Raw genomic sequence first — 13127 nt, forward strand, 5'->3', positions numbered from 1 at the left:
TTGTAAGAGTTTCTCGTTTTAAAGATGTTAAAAGACAAAGGCAGCTTCCTTCCCGACCTTCACACTCGCCGACAAGTGTCGGAGTACTTCCGTCACATGCATCTGTCCTTGCTCTTTCCGCTGCTCCATGTTCGGTGTCTCTTACACACCTCGGCTGCAGTCCTTTATTTATGTCGATGGCTGTCACTTTGAGCGGCTGCTTTGTCCTTCCTCTGTGTCTATGTAAGTTTAGAGTCCGCTATTTCCCACCCTGCCTGTTTCCTTTCCCGGGCCATCATGGCGCAGGTGCTGCTCTTACAGGGATGTGGGGCGAGGGTTCAAAGGCGGCGACTGGCCGAACTCCTGCGGGGGTCAGTGTCTGGCTATCACTGGAGGATATCTGAGGAGCGGAGCAGGCTGGAAGGATTCGCAGGACGCCAGGTACGGACTGTCTGTGCTCCAGGAGAGAGGTCAGGAGCCACCAGGGTAGTTGTGACAGGCAGAGGTACACAGGGAGTGTGGCTCAAGAGGAGAGTAACAGGAGAATGCTGACTTTGACAAGCAGTGAGCATGAGAAGTTATACAAGTAGGACTTAGTCCTGCCATGGAGAACTCGAAGAACTATCATGTGAGACTTAGAAAGCACGCTGGAATGAAAACCACAGCCAACGAGGAGAATAGTTAAAGTATATTGTTTGTAAACTATGTACAAAGTGTGATTACAACTTCATATATAAAATATACAAAGCTTGCCACGGAAGGCATTTTTAGGACAGCTAGCTTACCACATGTAGAACCTTTGCGAGTAGTGCTCGGTTGAAGCGACCCGGCTTGCCACGGATTAAATACTGTCACCTTGCCTGGGAGAAAGGAGGACTCTCACAGAACGAGTGAGTGTGATGCACTCCTGGCTTTTCGGAGGGAGACGTGTGCCTGGCATGCAATTCACAGAGAAAGTGTGATTGTGAGCCCTGCAAGGCTTGCCCTAGGATATGTGTTTATTTTATTGCTTTGTGCACACTGTAACATTCAGTTGTTTCTAGGTGATGATGATGGAGCATAGAATCAACATACAAAGCGCAGGACATTTGATTAGTGCTAAACTGTTAAGTATTGGCTGCATTGACTGTGCCCAGTAGGCATAGCCAGGTCGAACACATGGACAGGACAGATTAAGATAACAAGTCTCGTGGTCATGCCAATTTGATGCCGTGGCTGTTCGTCCTGGTAACAGTAACCACGTGCAGTAGGCATCTGCAAAGTATACTACACTGTATACATTGGTAAGATATATGGTGGATAGTTTCATAGGATTAGAACATGTGTGTCTTATGTTTTGTTCTGCTGTTGCGTCAGTGATTGGTACTGGTGGATATGCCCGGACAGACTACTCCAGAGGCTAGGGACTGCTTCTGCGGAGCGCCAGTCAGTGCTATGCTTGCATCTGGTTCTGCAAGTGACTAGAAGACATTGGTCTGTTGCGTACAAGTTGACTGTGGGTGTATAGTGGAAACTTTTCTTGCAAGTATTTGAGTGCTGTGCCTTCAATGCAGTTATACGAAAAGCAGAGGATCTTGAATGTGATTCTTTTATTTATTGAATCCAGTTTAGGCTCATGAGGCCCGTTTGTTGGTTCAACTGTTATTCCCATATCGAGCTTCCTCCTGCAATTTGTACTTTTTTGTAGCCTTTTAATTTGGTAGGCTCGTTTTCCAGTGTACAAAGCATGAAAGCTAGAAAGTCTACAACTTGCCCAGTTTGTAAGGACAGCCACGGATGTTAACGGTAATATATTGGATTTAGTAATCTCCAATGACCCAAACATCGAGGTTGCACCTCCAATACCTGTACCCTGGTCAGATCACTATTTCATCCCCTTCAATTTGGAAAAGAAAGGGAGAGAGTACTGGGGAAATATCTCCAATGCCAAAACCATGAAAAGACGCTGGGCTAAACTCCACTCAGAAATATGGGGGAACATCTTAACAAATACAATTATATCTGACACTGAACATTCGCCAAAGGTGGCGGAAGCATACTCTAGGTGGGAAACCTGGATCACTCAATCTCTGGAGGAAGTAGCCCTTAAGGTTAGTTCCAAACCAAAATCTAGACCAAGGGAGGATGGATGGTTTAATCCTCATCTGTTGTTGCTAAAGAAAAATTGCATAGAAATTGAAAGGGACTGGGGGAAAAACTATGATACACACCTCAAAACGATGTATAAATTAGCCATTAGAAACTATCACAACATTATTAAAACTACTCGGGCAAAGTTTTTCGAGAAGAAAATCAATGAGGCCCAGAACTCCTCCAGGGAACTATTTGCGATAGTTAAGGCTTTAACTACGCCAGCCCAGAACCTCCTTCCATCAAAAACATCAGAAGAGAGGTGCAATGACTTAGCCACCCACTTATTCTCGAAAGTAACAGATATATACATCTCCTCTAAAGTAAATGGGGAATTAACCTCACAGTGGGAAAAGGATCAGGAAAAAGTTCCTTCCCCCTTAAACATCATCACCAACCTCCTGCCAATGGTAGCAGAAGTTGTAGAAGCTTTGATGGACAAGGTAAAGTCTGGCTCCCTTTTAGATCCAGCCCCACCACATATCCTTAAAACAGTTATACCTGTCATCCTACCTTCCCTAACTAAGGTCATGAACCAGTCGCTGGAGATGGGCATTGTCCCAGCTTCATGGAAACACGTTATTTTGAAACCTTTGCTAAACAAAAGCTAACGCAGACCCATTGCAACTTGGTAAGTATCGTCCCATTTCCTTGTTACCTGTTGTTGGCAAATTACTGGAAAAGCATGTCAACAGATCACTGTCAGACTTCCTAGAAACTGATCAATGCCTCCACCCCACCCAGATGGGTTTCCGGGCACAGCACTGAGTCTGCTCTGTTGGTGGTGGTGGTGGAGCAGCTTAGATCATCATTAGACCAGGGAAAATCATCCGCCCTGCTTCTCTTGGACCCGAGTGCTGCTTTCGATACGGTAGATCATCATATATTACGACGGAGACTCCCCTCCATCTGGGTAGAAGGTACCATGCTTAAATGGTTGACGTCATTTTTGGAGGGAAGAACATTCCAAGTATTGGGGGTTACTACCCTCTCGAAAATGATGGCACCAAGGTGTGGGGTGCCACAGGAGTCCTCACTAAGCCCACACTATTTAACGTATATATGGAACCACTGCCTCAGATTGTCCAAGAGTTTGATATCTCATTGACGTCCTATGTCGATGATACTCGGCTGGTCATCTCTTTGGACCCTAAAAACAACGGAAACTTTTAGAGACTTTAACCATGTATGGAAAAAATCAAGGAGTGGATGACAAAATGTTGCTTAAAATTAAATGGGGATAAAACTGAGCTAATGATCCTCGGGAACAAGATCTGTCCCTGGCCCTCCATAAGCTGGCCCAAAAGCCTTGGCAGCTCACCCATACCTAAAGAAATAATCAAGAATCTAGGTTTTTGGCTAGACAAGGATCTCTCTATGGCCACACAGGCTAAGAAAGTTGCAGCTACCTGTTTTGGACTGCTGAGAAGTCTTCGAAAAATCCTAGATAGGATTCCAATCCAGCTCAGAAAGACAGTAGTTCATTCCTTGGTGACCTCGCGGTTGGACTATGGGAACTCATTGTTCTTAGGGGCACCAAAATATGTAACCCATAGATTGCATGTGTTTCAGAACACTGCAGCAAGGTTGTTGTGCAATATCCCGGTTCGGGAATCGATAAAGAAACACCTAAAAGGGTTACATTGGCTCCCAGTAGAGGCCAGAATACAATTTTAGATTCTAGTTATGACGCACAGAGCTCTACATAATAGGGGCCTCAGGAAAATCAGGGGTCTGGTATTCCCTTACACCCCAAATAGATATTTGAAATCAGACTCTGAGGGACTCCTAAAACCTACTAATGCCAGGAGGGAGAGGGAGGAGGAAGATATTTTTCCCACTTGGCTCCCAAACTCTGGAATTCACATCCACGGGAATATCGGTCCCTGGACAATGAATTGCAGTTCCGCAAAGCTATTAAAACATGGCTGTTTAAACAATGCCTTTAATGTCCAGTCAATTATCTGTGTGTCTCCTAGTGCTGGGAAGCCCATGGGCAGCCATGCGCTATATAAAACGCAAATAATAATAATGTCAAGACTTCACTAACCATGGACCCCACATCCTTAAGGTGGTGTTGAGGAGCTATGAAAGAGTGGGTTTAATTTAGGAGTTTAATTTGGTGGGTGTGTGCTTTGACTTCTGCACTTACTTGTGCATTTAGGCTCCGATCGAAATTAATATCACTCCCAAGTTATATACTTTGGTTTTAATGGGGACACTTTGTGTCATTGGTTTTGAGGAGGCATGCCTGGCCTAGGAATAGGATTTCTGTGTTTGAGCCATTTATTTAGAGGTTTTTTTTTCCCTATCCATGCCTAAAATGTTTTTGAAACCTTGTTCGTGGTTACAAATGCCAGTGACTCTGAGGTATAATTATGTGTCAACTGCGCATATACGATGGTCGATGAGGAGCTGATCTATAAGGGACGTTAAAATCGATGGTGAAAGGAGGCGAGTCAAAGAGGAGAGCTTTGGAATGCTGCAAACAACCTTGGGGGCGGGTGAGGTGAGTTTTCCTATCCCTACAGTTTATGCGCATTTTTCAAGCAATGATTTAAAGCATCTAGCTAGCCACTGGAGTCTTTGGAATTGGGTGTTGTGGTCTACAGTTTCAAATGTTGGCTGAAAGGACTTGCTGTACCAGGTTGCTGGTGATCTTTCATCTGCTACCTTGTGTAGACTGTGTTCAGGCATTCTCTTATGCACTGTCTGTTCCATTTTAGGCCTGAGCCCAAATTGGTGCATGTCACGAGACTCCATTTGTTATTGGATCTGGATAGTGACCATTTTTTCCCCCCGTAGTTTGGAGATTAATTGAGAACCTGTTCTGTCACAGTAGTTGGTGGGGTTTATGGAGTCTAGAGTGTGCTTCTCAAGAAGGGAGTATAGAAGCAGCAGTTGAGAGCACTATAGACTTTGTCGTCAGTGAGGCTTCTGTTATTGACTCTTGCCACTTGACTGACGAGTATGTCTGTGTGAGCAGCTGCAATAGTGGGAGACAAGGGTTCACCTGCATCGTTTCTAGGTTTGAGAGAGTCACTGGTGCGAACTCAAACTTGTCTACCAAGAAGAGGGAATGTATACCAAATAAAGTGTGGATGCATGCCACATAGAGAAGACTGCCACATAAAGAAGATGGCTAAAGAAGGAGTATCTAGCAGGCATGCTGGGCTTGTCACAGGTACATTGTGTGATGCCTATCGTTGTTACACTGCCACTGCTTTAGCTTCAAAATATTCCTCTGCCATCACCCCTTACTGCCACCCTCTTCCCCCACACACACCATAACCACCATTTGAGCTGCCATCTGATGAATGCACAATTTTTGTCCGAGAATAGACAAAATATCTTTGACGTAATATGTGAGTCAAGCCTAAAACTGTTTTTCATCAATGGAACCTGGTGGGTAGTTGAAACTGCACCTGCACTCCACAATGATATCCTGCCTGGACACTGACACCCTATATAGATTTGGCAAGGCAAACCCAGATGAAGCTTAGCTGTGATGTACAAGAAATCCATCACAGCTGCAAAAATCGAAGCTAGATGACTGTCAGGCTATGACTGTCTGGCTACTAAAAGAAGCACACATTCTCCTGCAGTTTTCTACTACCACCAAGTAATGGAGAATTCACAGAGATGCTCCTAGACACAAGTACCATCAAATACCACGACCACTGTGTCCTGTATCACTGGAACATCTGTTTTGCCAAAAAAAAAAATAACATTATAACTAGCTTGTAAGTTTACAACCTCCATTAGCTAATCTCGAGACCTACCCACACAGCTGGACACATGATGGGTGTTGTCAACAATCCAGAATCAGTCGAGATCAAAGGAGATGACTCTGTTCTCTGGAGCATCCATCATCTCATTACTGTTTGTTTTGATACCCCATTCAGGCCAGGGCCGATTCACCTTTCCTCTTGACAATAGAACAAGTTGTAGAGGTAAGAACTCCAGTGCGCCTGACTTTGGCCTGAAATTCTGAACAGATAGCCACTGTAAAGAAATTTACAACAGGATAAACAAAGGATAAAACAGACTAATCCAACTCAGAAATTCAGCACAGCCACAAAATAAATGAAAGACACTGTGGATGAAAAAGAAAAATGGTAAGAATGCAGCAATGGACTGTTCGACACTAATGGCAACAATCAAAGAGCCATTTAGACAGAAGCCCAGTAGTCGAACAAAATTTACAACAGCAAGTGTGGTACTAAAATATTGCCCAAAATGCTAACAGACTTGTAATCCAGAATACACCTCTGTAACAATGCCTCAAGCACAATATTTATGTGACATAATGACAGGCCCCTTCATCACCAAAGCAAAAATATCACAGCTCTGTCTAGCAAATCAATCAACATCGCTCCGAAATGGATGTCGACAATTCTAACCTCCTTCAAGAAACTCTGCCTCTGAGAATTCCAGGACCTTGGAAAGCAAGTGGGTCAGCTGGCACACCACTGGACCCCTACCCGCCACAAATTTTCAAGAAGCTCTGCTCTCCCCCTCATTTACAATGCTTGCAATTAACCTAATCGACAATTCATTAACCACATTAGAACTCAATGCATCTTATATAGAACCACTCATTAAGAAAAATAAATATTCTGCAACTAGCAGATACACACAACTGCTGACCAGCCTGACAGTTACTCAAAAATCTAACAGAAGGGGCAGCTTTCTTCTATTCGGTTAACTTTCTAGAAGAGAACATACTTCTTTCCAACCGGCAAATATGTCTGCACAGCCAATGTATGTAATCAGCCTTCATCTGCTTTTGGGATTTAAAAATCACAGTAGATAAAAATGGGATTGCTGCGTTATTACTCTTTGACCTTTCAGAAGCCATTTACACTGTGTGTCATTAATCACTACTGTATAGACTAAAACAAATTGGCATTGGAGGAAGCATGGTGGACCTGATCTTCTACCTTCTGGACGGATCACACAATTTCTCAGTATCTTGTTTCACTTCTACACCATACAGCATGAAGGCTGAAATACATAAGCTTAATCACCTCAGCACTCCTCTTCAACATATGAATTAGTCCTCTTTCAGAACACAAATTATTTTCACCACACTTGTTACAGTGACGCTGATGATACCTAGGTAATTCAACTCCTCTAATGATTTTAAAGCTTCAAAATTACATGATTGCCTCTGTACTATAAAATATTTGATGACAAACTACATTAAAGGGAACACATCAAAATTGAGAATGTGGCACACTGGGACTGCTAAAAATAAGACCCGTTATCAACTTGGCTTAAAGAGATGGGAGCACCACTAACTATTTCAAAATAAGTTAGAAATGAAGACCTATCATGAATCAAGCAATGTAGGAAATGGGATTACTGGTTGAGGGGGTAAAACCCTACTCAAGCAGCAACCACAATTCTTGTTGGGGTGAAATAAAAGCAAACCCTGAATTAACCTGTGCATAACTTTCTGGTAGCTTGGCACAAAAGCAGTCAGGCTTAGCTTCGAGGCAATTGGCAAAGTATTTATGCAGCACACAAAGAGAATTAAAGTGAAAACAACATAATAAAATCCCACCTCAAATTTAGAAAAATAAAGTAATTCCCATAATTGGGCTTCCTCCTGCAATTTGTACTTTTTGTAGCCTTTTAATTTGTTTGGCTCGTATTCCTTTTTACAAAGCATTACCTCTCTAAAGACATCACTAACCACAGACCCCACATCCATAAGGTGGTGTTGAGGAGCTATGAAAGAGTGGGTTTAACTAACCCCCATGGGCTGTTTAGGGACTACCCAAAGGGGTGTCTTATATGTATTAAAAAGGAATGTTTAGGGATAGCAAAAGGATTATTTTGCCAGATAGAAATGGCAGTTTAAATTGCACACACAGGCTGCCATGGCAGGCCTGAGATATGTTGAAAGGTGTACGCAGCACATATGTTATACAAGAATCATGTAGGGTCAATAAATATTAAAAATGTCCCACTGTGTATTCATTGTATAATTCTCTGAGAGGAAGAGAGCACGAGTGACTGAGCAAAAGGATTCTAGGTCTGTTACCACGATTCACGGGGGATCAGTGTTGTCATGTTCAGTGGTTCCCAGAACCATTTGCTACCTGCCTAGGTTTCGAGGTACTTGAGCTAGCTGGCCTATAGGACGACATATCCTAGGGGGTGCATGAAATCGGCCTGGCACCATCCTAATGGTTATGCTGTCCACAAACGTGCAGTTCCTACTGTAGGGTGGAAACTACACGACATGGCGCCGCCAACGTTGGTTGGGTTCTTATTTTATTGGATTGCCTGAGTAGTTCAATCGTGCCTTATTAGAGACCCCTACTTACCTCCTAACCGGAGACATCTGTGGTGGTAGGGAAAATTATCTTCCGCAGTGTAGGTAACTTTTACATATTGGCTGTAGGCTGTTCAAGCTTGAACTCTTAAAGAATCTGATTCCCGCTTTGTTTAACCACTCTGTAATTCATTTTTTATTATGTCTGGAGACGAAGATCTTCGGGCATTGAACATAGCTGAGAACTGCAGACATGTGGTTACTCTGAGACTATTACACCATGGTCTCACACCCAGGGGTGGAGCTGTTACCTTTGTAGTTGAGGCACACAAAGCATTTATGACAGGATTGTTTTATTCTTGGGTTATATTCCCGGCTGCAGACATTACACAATTATTTCACCTCCTCTCTGAGGATGAAATAACGGATAACTATATTCCATATGAATAAATCGAAATACCTCTAACCTACCAAGAACACATAAATTGGTTTAAAGGCACCCTTCCACACCCGTCTGCAAATGTTAGACTTGGTCCGACAACAATGAAGGAGCAACTTTGCCAGTGTAAGCCGGTTACACACCGCATCATAATGTTGATAAATTATCAACAGCAGAGGTGCGAAGACTGTACATGTTAAATTGCCATGTACTGTAGTTATATTGGACACCGCACAACATCAGTCACTTTTGTTGAGCATATGAATACTGTTGTATGTTGGTAATCTAGTTGTCATGCCATAGTATTTTACATGCCACTACTTGGGGAATAGATTTATTAATTCAACCTGCGCATCAACCATTTTCAACTGTATGGCTGAGTTACTGACTTAGTCTATGGTCATAGATGAAAGGGAATACAATAAGTATGCAGGGAACAAGGACGAAGGGCCTTTAAATGGGAAAAATATGGTTTTGTAGGTATACATGTAGTAGGTATACATGTATACATTTTACTCACCACGGCATTGTGAATTCTTTGGAGGCACCTCGAGCGTGAAACGGAGACCGCATAGTACAAAGCCTTTAGCATAAACCAGTAGGGATATGATGACAAAAGTGGTTGCATGATCTTCTTTGGGTATCACAGAGATGGGTAAAATACTCTACAGTGTCTGGTTGCTATAAAATTATGATTGTTACTAGTTAGTCCGGTCAGCCTTTGGGTGGTCTTCCCAAACGTTTTGTCTTACTCCTGTTTCTGCTGAATTCGTTTTTGTTGGCTTTAGGACTCTGCACACTTTACCACTGGTAACCTGTGCTAAAGTGCTTGTGCTCGCTCCTTTTAACATGGTGAAATTGGCTTGCACCCAAGTGGCACATGTAATTTACTTGCAAATCCCTAGTAAAGTGGTACTACATATGTACCCAGGGATGTAAATGAAATGCTACTAGTGGCCCTGCAGCACTCATTGCTTCACCCTCTAAAGTAGACCATTCAACATAAATCTATTCCCCAAATAGTGGTATGTGAACTACTATGGCATGACAACTAGATTATCAACAGCACACAACAATATCCATAAGCTTGACAAAAGTGACTCATGGTGTGTGTGTGTCCAATATAACTACAGTACATGGCAATTTAACATCCATATATGGAATTTGCATATAAATGTGCATGAGAAGCATAATGCACAATGCATGACACTGCTTGAAAACAGCATGACAAACCATAAGCCTTATCTGTGATTAAATCACTGATCCTGGGTACCCATGAAGTAGCATGCTGCCTGTCTGCAATAGTTCTCCAGCACCCCATCTGGTGTAGAAAGCACTATATACATACCATCTCAGAGGGAGAGAGAAGTGTGTCTGTGTGAGACCTGCACCAGAGAAAATAAATTTATCAGAGGACAATTGTGTGCCTGGAACTTGGCACAAAGAAATGACACATTTTTCACAGAAGGACATTGTGTCCAAATTGCCAGGCATTACAGGGGCCTGTCGCAGTAAGAAGCTAGACTGACTCTAGACTGTAGTACCCCATTCATACTCCCTCTGTGTGCCTTTCCTACATAAGCAAGGATTTTCTGTTAACGTAGCTGCCAGGCAAGTAAAGTACATTACCATTTATCAGGATCAGCTGACGTATGACTGATATTGATTATGCTTCGAGGGTCAATAGTCCAAGGCAGTGGCTCCTGTCCTGGAGACATGACTCCTACATAGAGGGTTCGTGACCGTTGAGAAAATATAATCCTATCAGCAGACTAGTAAAGTGTATTTGTGTGTATGCATATGTTTGTATGTGTTAGTATGTATATATATGTGTGTGTGTGTGTGTGTGTGTGCGTGCATGTATATGTGCCAAATGCAAAATTGAACATTCCAAAACGCTCTATAAATGTAAAGGAGTTTGAAGCTAGAGGCTAACATTTAAAGTTGATATCTTTAGCTTGATTTGTAGAAGCAATACAAGTACAGCAGACAGTATTTAGTATGAACGATTGGTAGCCTCAATTAAAACACTGGTATGTGCAGACAAAAAAGAGAACATGCATTTGGAGCAAAAAAGATGATATGCTAAAGTTTAGGTTTTGCCTTGTGTTTTAGCCGTAAAACCAAATTTGTAATAGGTTCAACCTTCCCATTAAAATTTCGATTTATATTTTTGTATTTTTTTGTTTGTGAATTAAATAACACGTTTATTAATTTGCGTATTGGTATGCTTGTTTTTGTGGTGTTTTGAGGTTCAAATTGTAGAAATTGTTTTAGTCCGGGTTCCCTGCCTTCCAGGAGTGATTCAGTTGGGGCGCCAGAGAAGTCCCAAAGTTACGAACCGCTGGCCTGAGACATATGCAACCTGCATTCTGGAAACATTCTTACTAACGCCAATGGGTTCAGTTAAATTTGTGAAATTGTTGGTCATCTACCTTAAAGTTGTTATGGGACTGTCGCCTTTCCAGAAAAAATTAAAATGTTCCTTCTGCAATTTCGTATATGAATGAATCCTTTGTCGATTTGGCGGTTTCTGTGATGTCTTGAAGTATTTTCTTCTATCCTCTATCGGTCTATATTTTATTGTCGTGACTCGTTTGCTAATAGTCTTCCGTGCTATTGCACTGATTGGTGACGTCAGATTCCCACCCCTTCTCCGGCACTATGGAGACAGTAAAGTAAACACATTATTATTATTGTTATTACACGCTTTGGTTTACATTAACAGAGGCTAAAGTACACCGTGGATTACCCACAGCAAACAAAGGTACAAAGGCATAAACGCTTACTCAGTGCGCCATATTCCGCAGTCTGTATATCTTTCATGTCTGGGTCCTAAAATATTGTTTGACCATACCTTGTTGTGACGGTAATGGGAACTTTTTATTGACTTCTAGCACGCTCTCTTGACTGTAAGGTACTATCGCCTGCATTGGCGTGGGTACTAGTCTGGTAAAAAGATTTCGTATGGGTAGTCCTGAGGCATCTCACTGAACACTTTAAGTACGTTTAAAAATGCACTGTGTTCCCTTTTTAGAATGACTTTGTGAATGGGCATTATTTCAATGTTTTTATTTGATCTTGTTTTTACATGTACTATGATTTTTTTTTAAAGAGGGTCTTGGTATCATTGAGTTCAGTACTCCAGTGTTTCGGTACATGATGTATGCTTGAACATCAGCACTTTTTTTCCTCCTTTTTAGGTCGAGCCTGTAACAGCGCTTGCACTGTTCTGGCAAAGACTTTATGTAAGGGCTTTTGAAATCTCACCTCACACTCGCACATGCTCGTGTGTGTGTGTGTGCTTTTTGTTTTGTCCGAGGCTATTGGCCTTTGCTTGTGTCTTTTTAACAAAGACAGCACACAATTGGGCAAAGGTGGGCGCATTGCTCCGCCCATGGCCTATTGGTTGCGGTTACCCGCACGGGCGCCATGTGTTTTGAATTATCGTGCACTGTTGCGTGCGCGATAATTCAAAACACATGTCTCGGTGTGGCGACCGCACGTGCACACTAGCAGCTCCCGCATCTCGTTTCGTCCCCGTGTCCACCTCTCCTCCCCTTTCTAGTCATTCCTTGTTAAATTCCTTTTAGTACCACTCCCGGGCTTGTTCTCTGTTTCCTCGGACTCTGTTCTTCTCTACCCCGCATTCCTCTCTCGCCAGTTGTCTGTGTTGTTCCTCCATCCCTCTAAAGCTGTCTTTGTTTTTCTTCGTCTCCCTGAAGCTGTCTCTTTATTATTCTGTCACCATGCGCATGAAACCGCAAACAATGACCCAGTACAGTACAATACCCTCCCCGTAATCCACCGTGTTTGCGTTTTATGTCTCTCTCGGTCCCTCTCTCTTCAGCCCTGCAGTTGCTTTTGGAATTCCTCAGTTCCGGACGTTTCGGCGTGTACCCCAGTTGTGTTATCGCGGACGTCACATCAGAGAGGGCGCATGAGTGTGCGAGCGTAGCATGTACTCGCCACTTCAAGGCACTTCCTCAGCTGGCTCAAACGTACTGTTGATTGAGGAGCCTGGGCCCTCTGTTTACAGACACACTTGCAGCGGGTGCTTTGTTTTCCTGTGAGGTGAGATGAAGCAGAGAGTCTGTCTGATCCTCGACAGGTACACTCTGCGCTGCAGGCACGTTGTAGGGTGAGATGCAGGAAGGGGTGTCGCTGCTTTGGTGAGGAGATCCCAGGAGGCTTTGTTAAGCAAACCCCGCTGACGCCAGCCCTCTCTTGCCTCTCCTTTCTGCAGAGACCAGAGAGGCTTCTGACTGGTCGTATACTGTTGATTGTGCCTCA

At 43.0% G+C, this 13127-nt stretch overlaps 1 protein-coding gene across 1 annotated transcript in view; it reads left to right on the forward strand.

Moving 5' to 3' along the window:
- The first annotated feature begins 222 nt into the window (after nucleotides 1–222).
- ABCB7 (ATP binding cassette subfamily B member 7) overlaps nucleotides 223–13127 on the forward strand; it is an 801099-nt gene continuing 788194 nt past the window's right edge. The window contains exon 1 of the mRNA XM_085608245.1: nucleotides 223–420. Coding sequence (XP_085464371.1) covers nucleotides 277–420 — 144 coding nt within the window. The 5' untranslated portion in view covers nucleotides 223–276. The remainder of the gene's footprint in view (nucleotides 421–13127) is intronic.

This window comes from Triturus cristatus, chromosome 5_2 (genome assembly GCF_964204655.1).
Source record: "Triturus cristatus chromosome 5_2, aTriCri1.1, whole genome shotgun sequence".
NCBI classification, from domain to species: domain Eukaryota; kingdom Metazoa; phylum Chordata; class Amphibia; order Caudata; family Salamandridae; genus Triturus; species Triturus cristatus.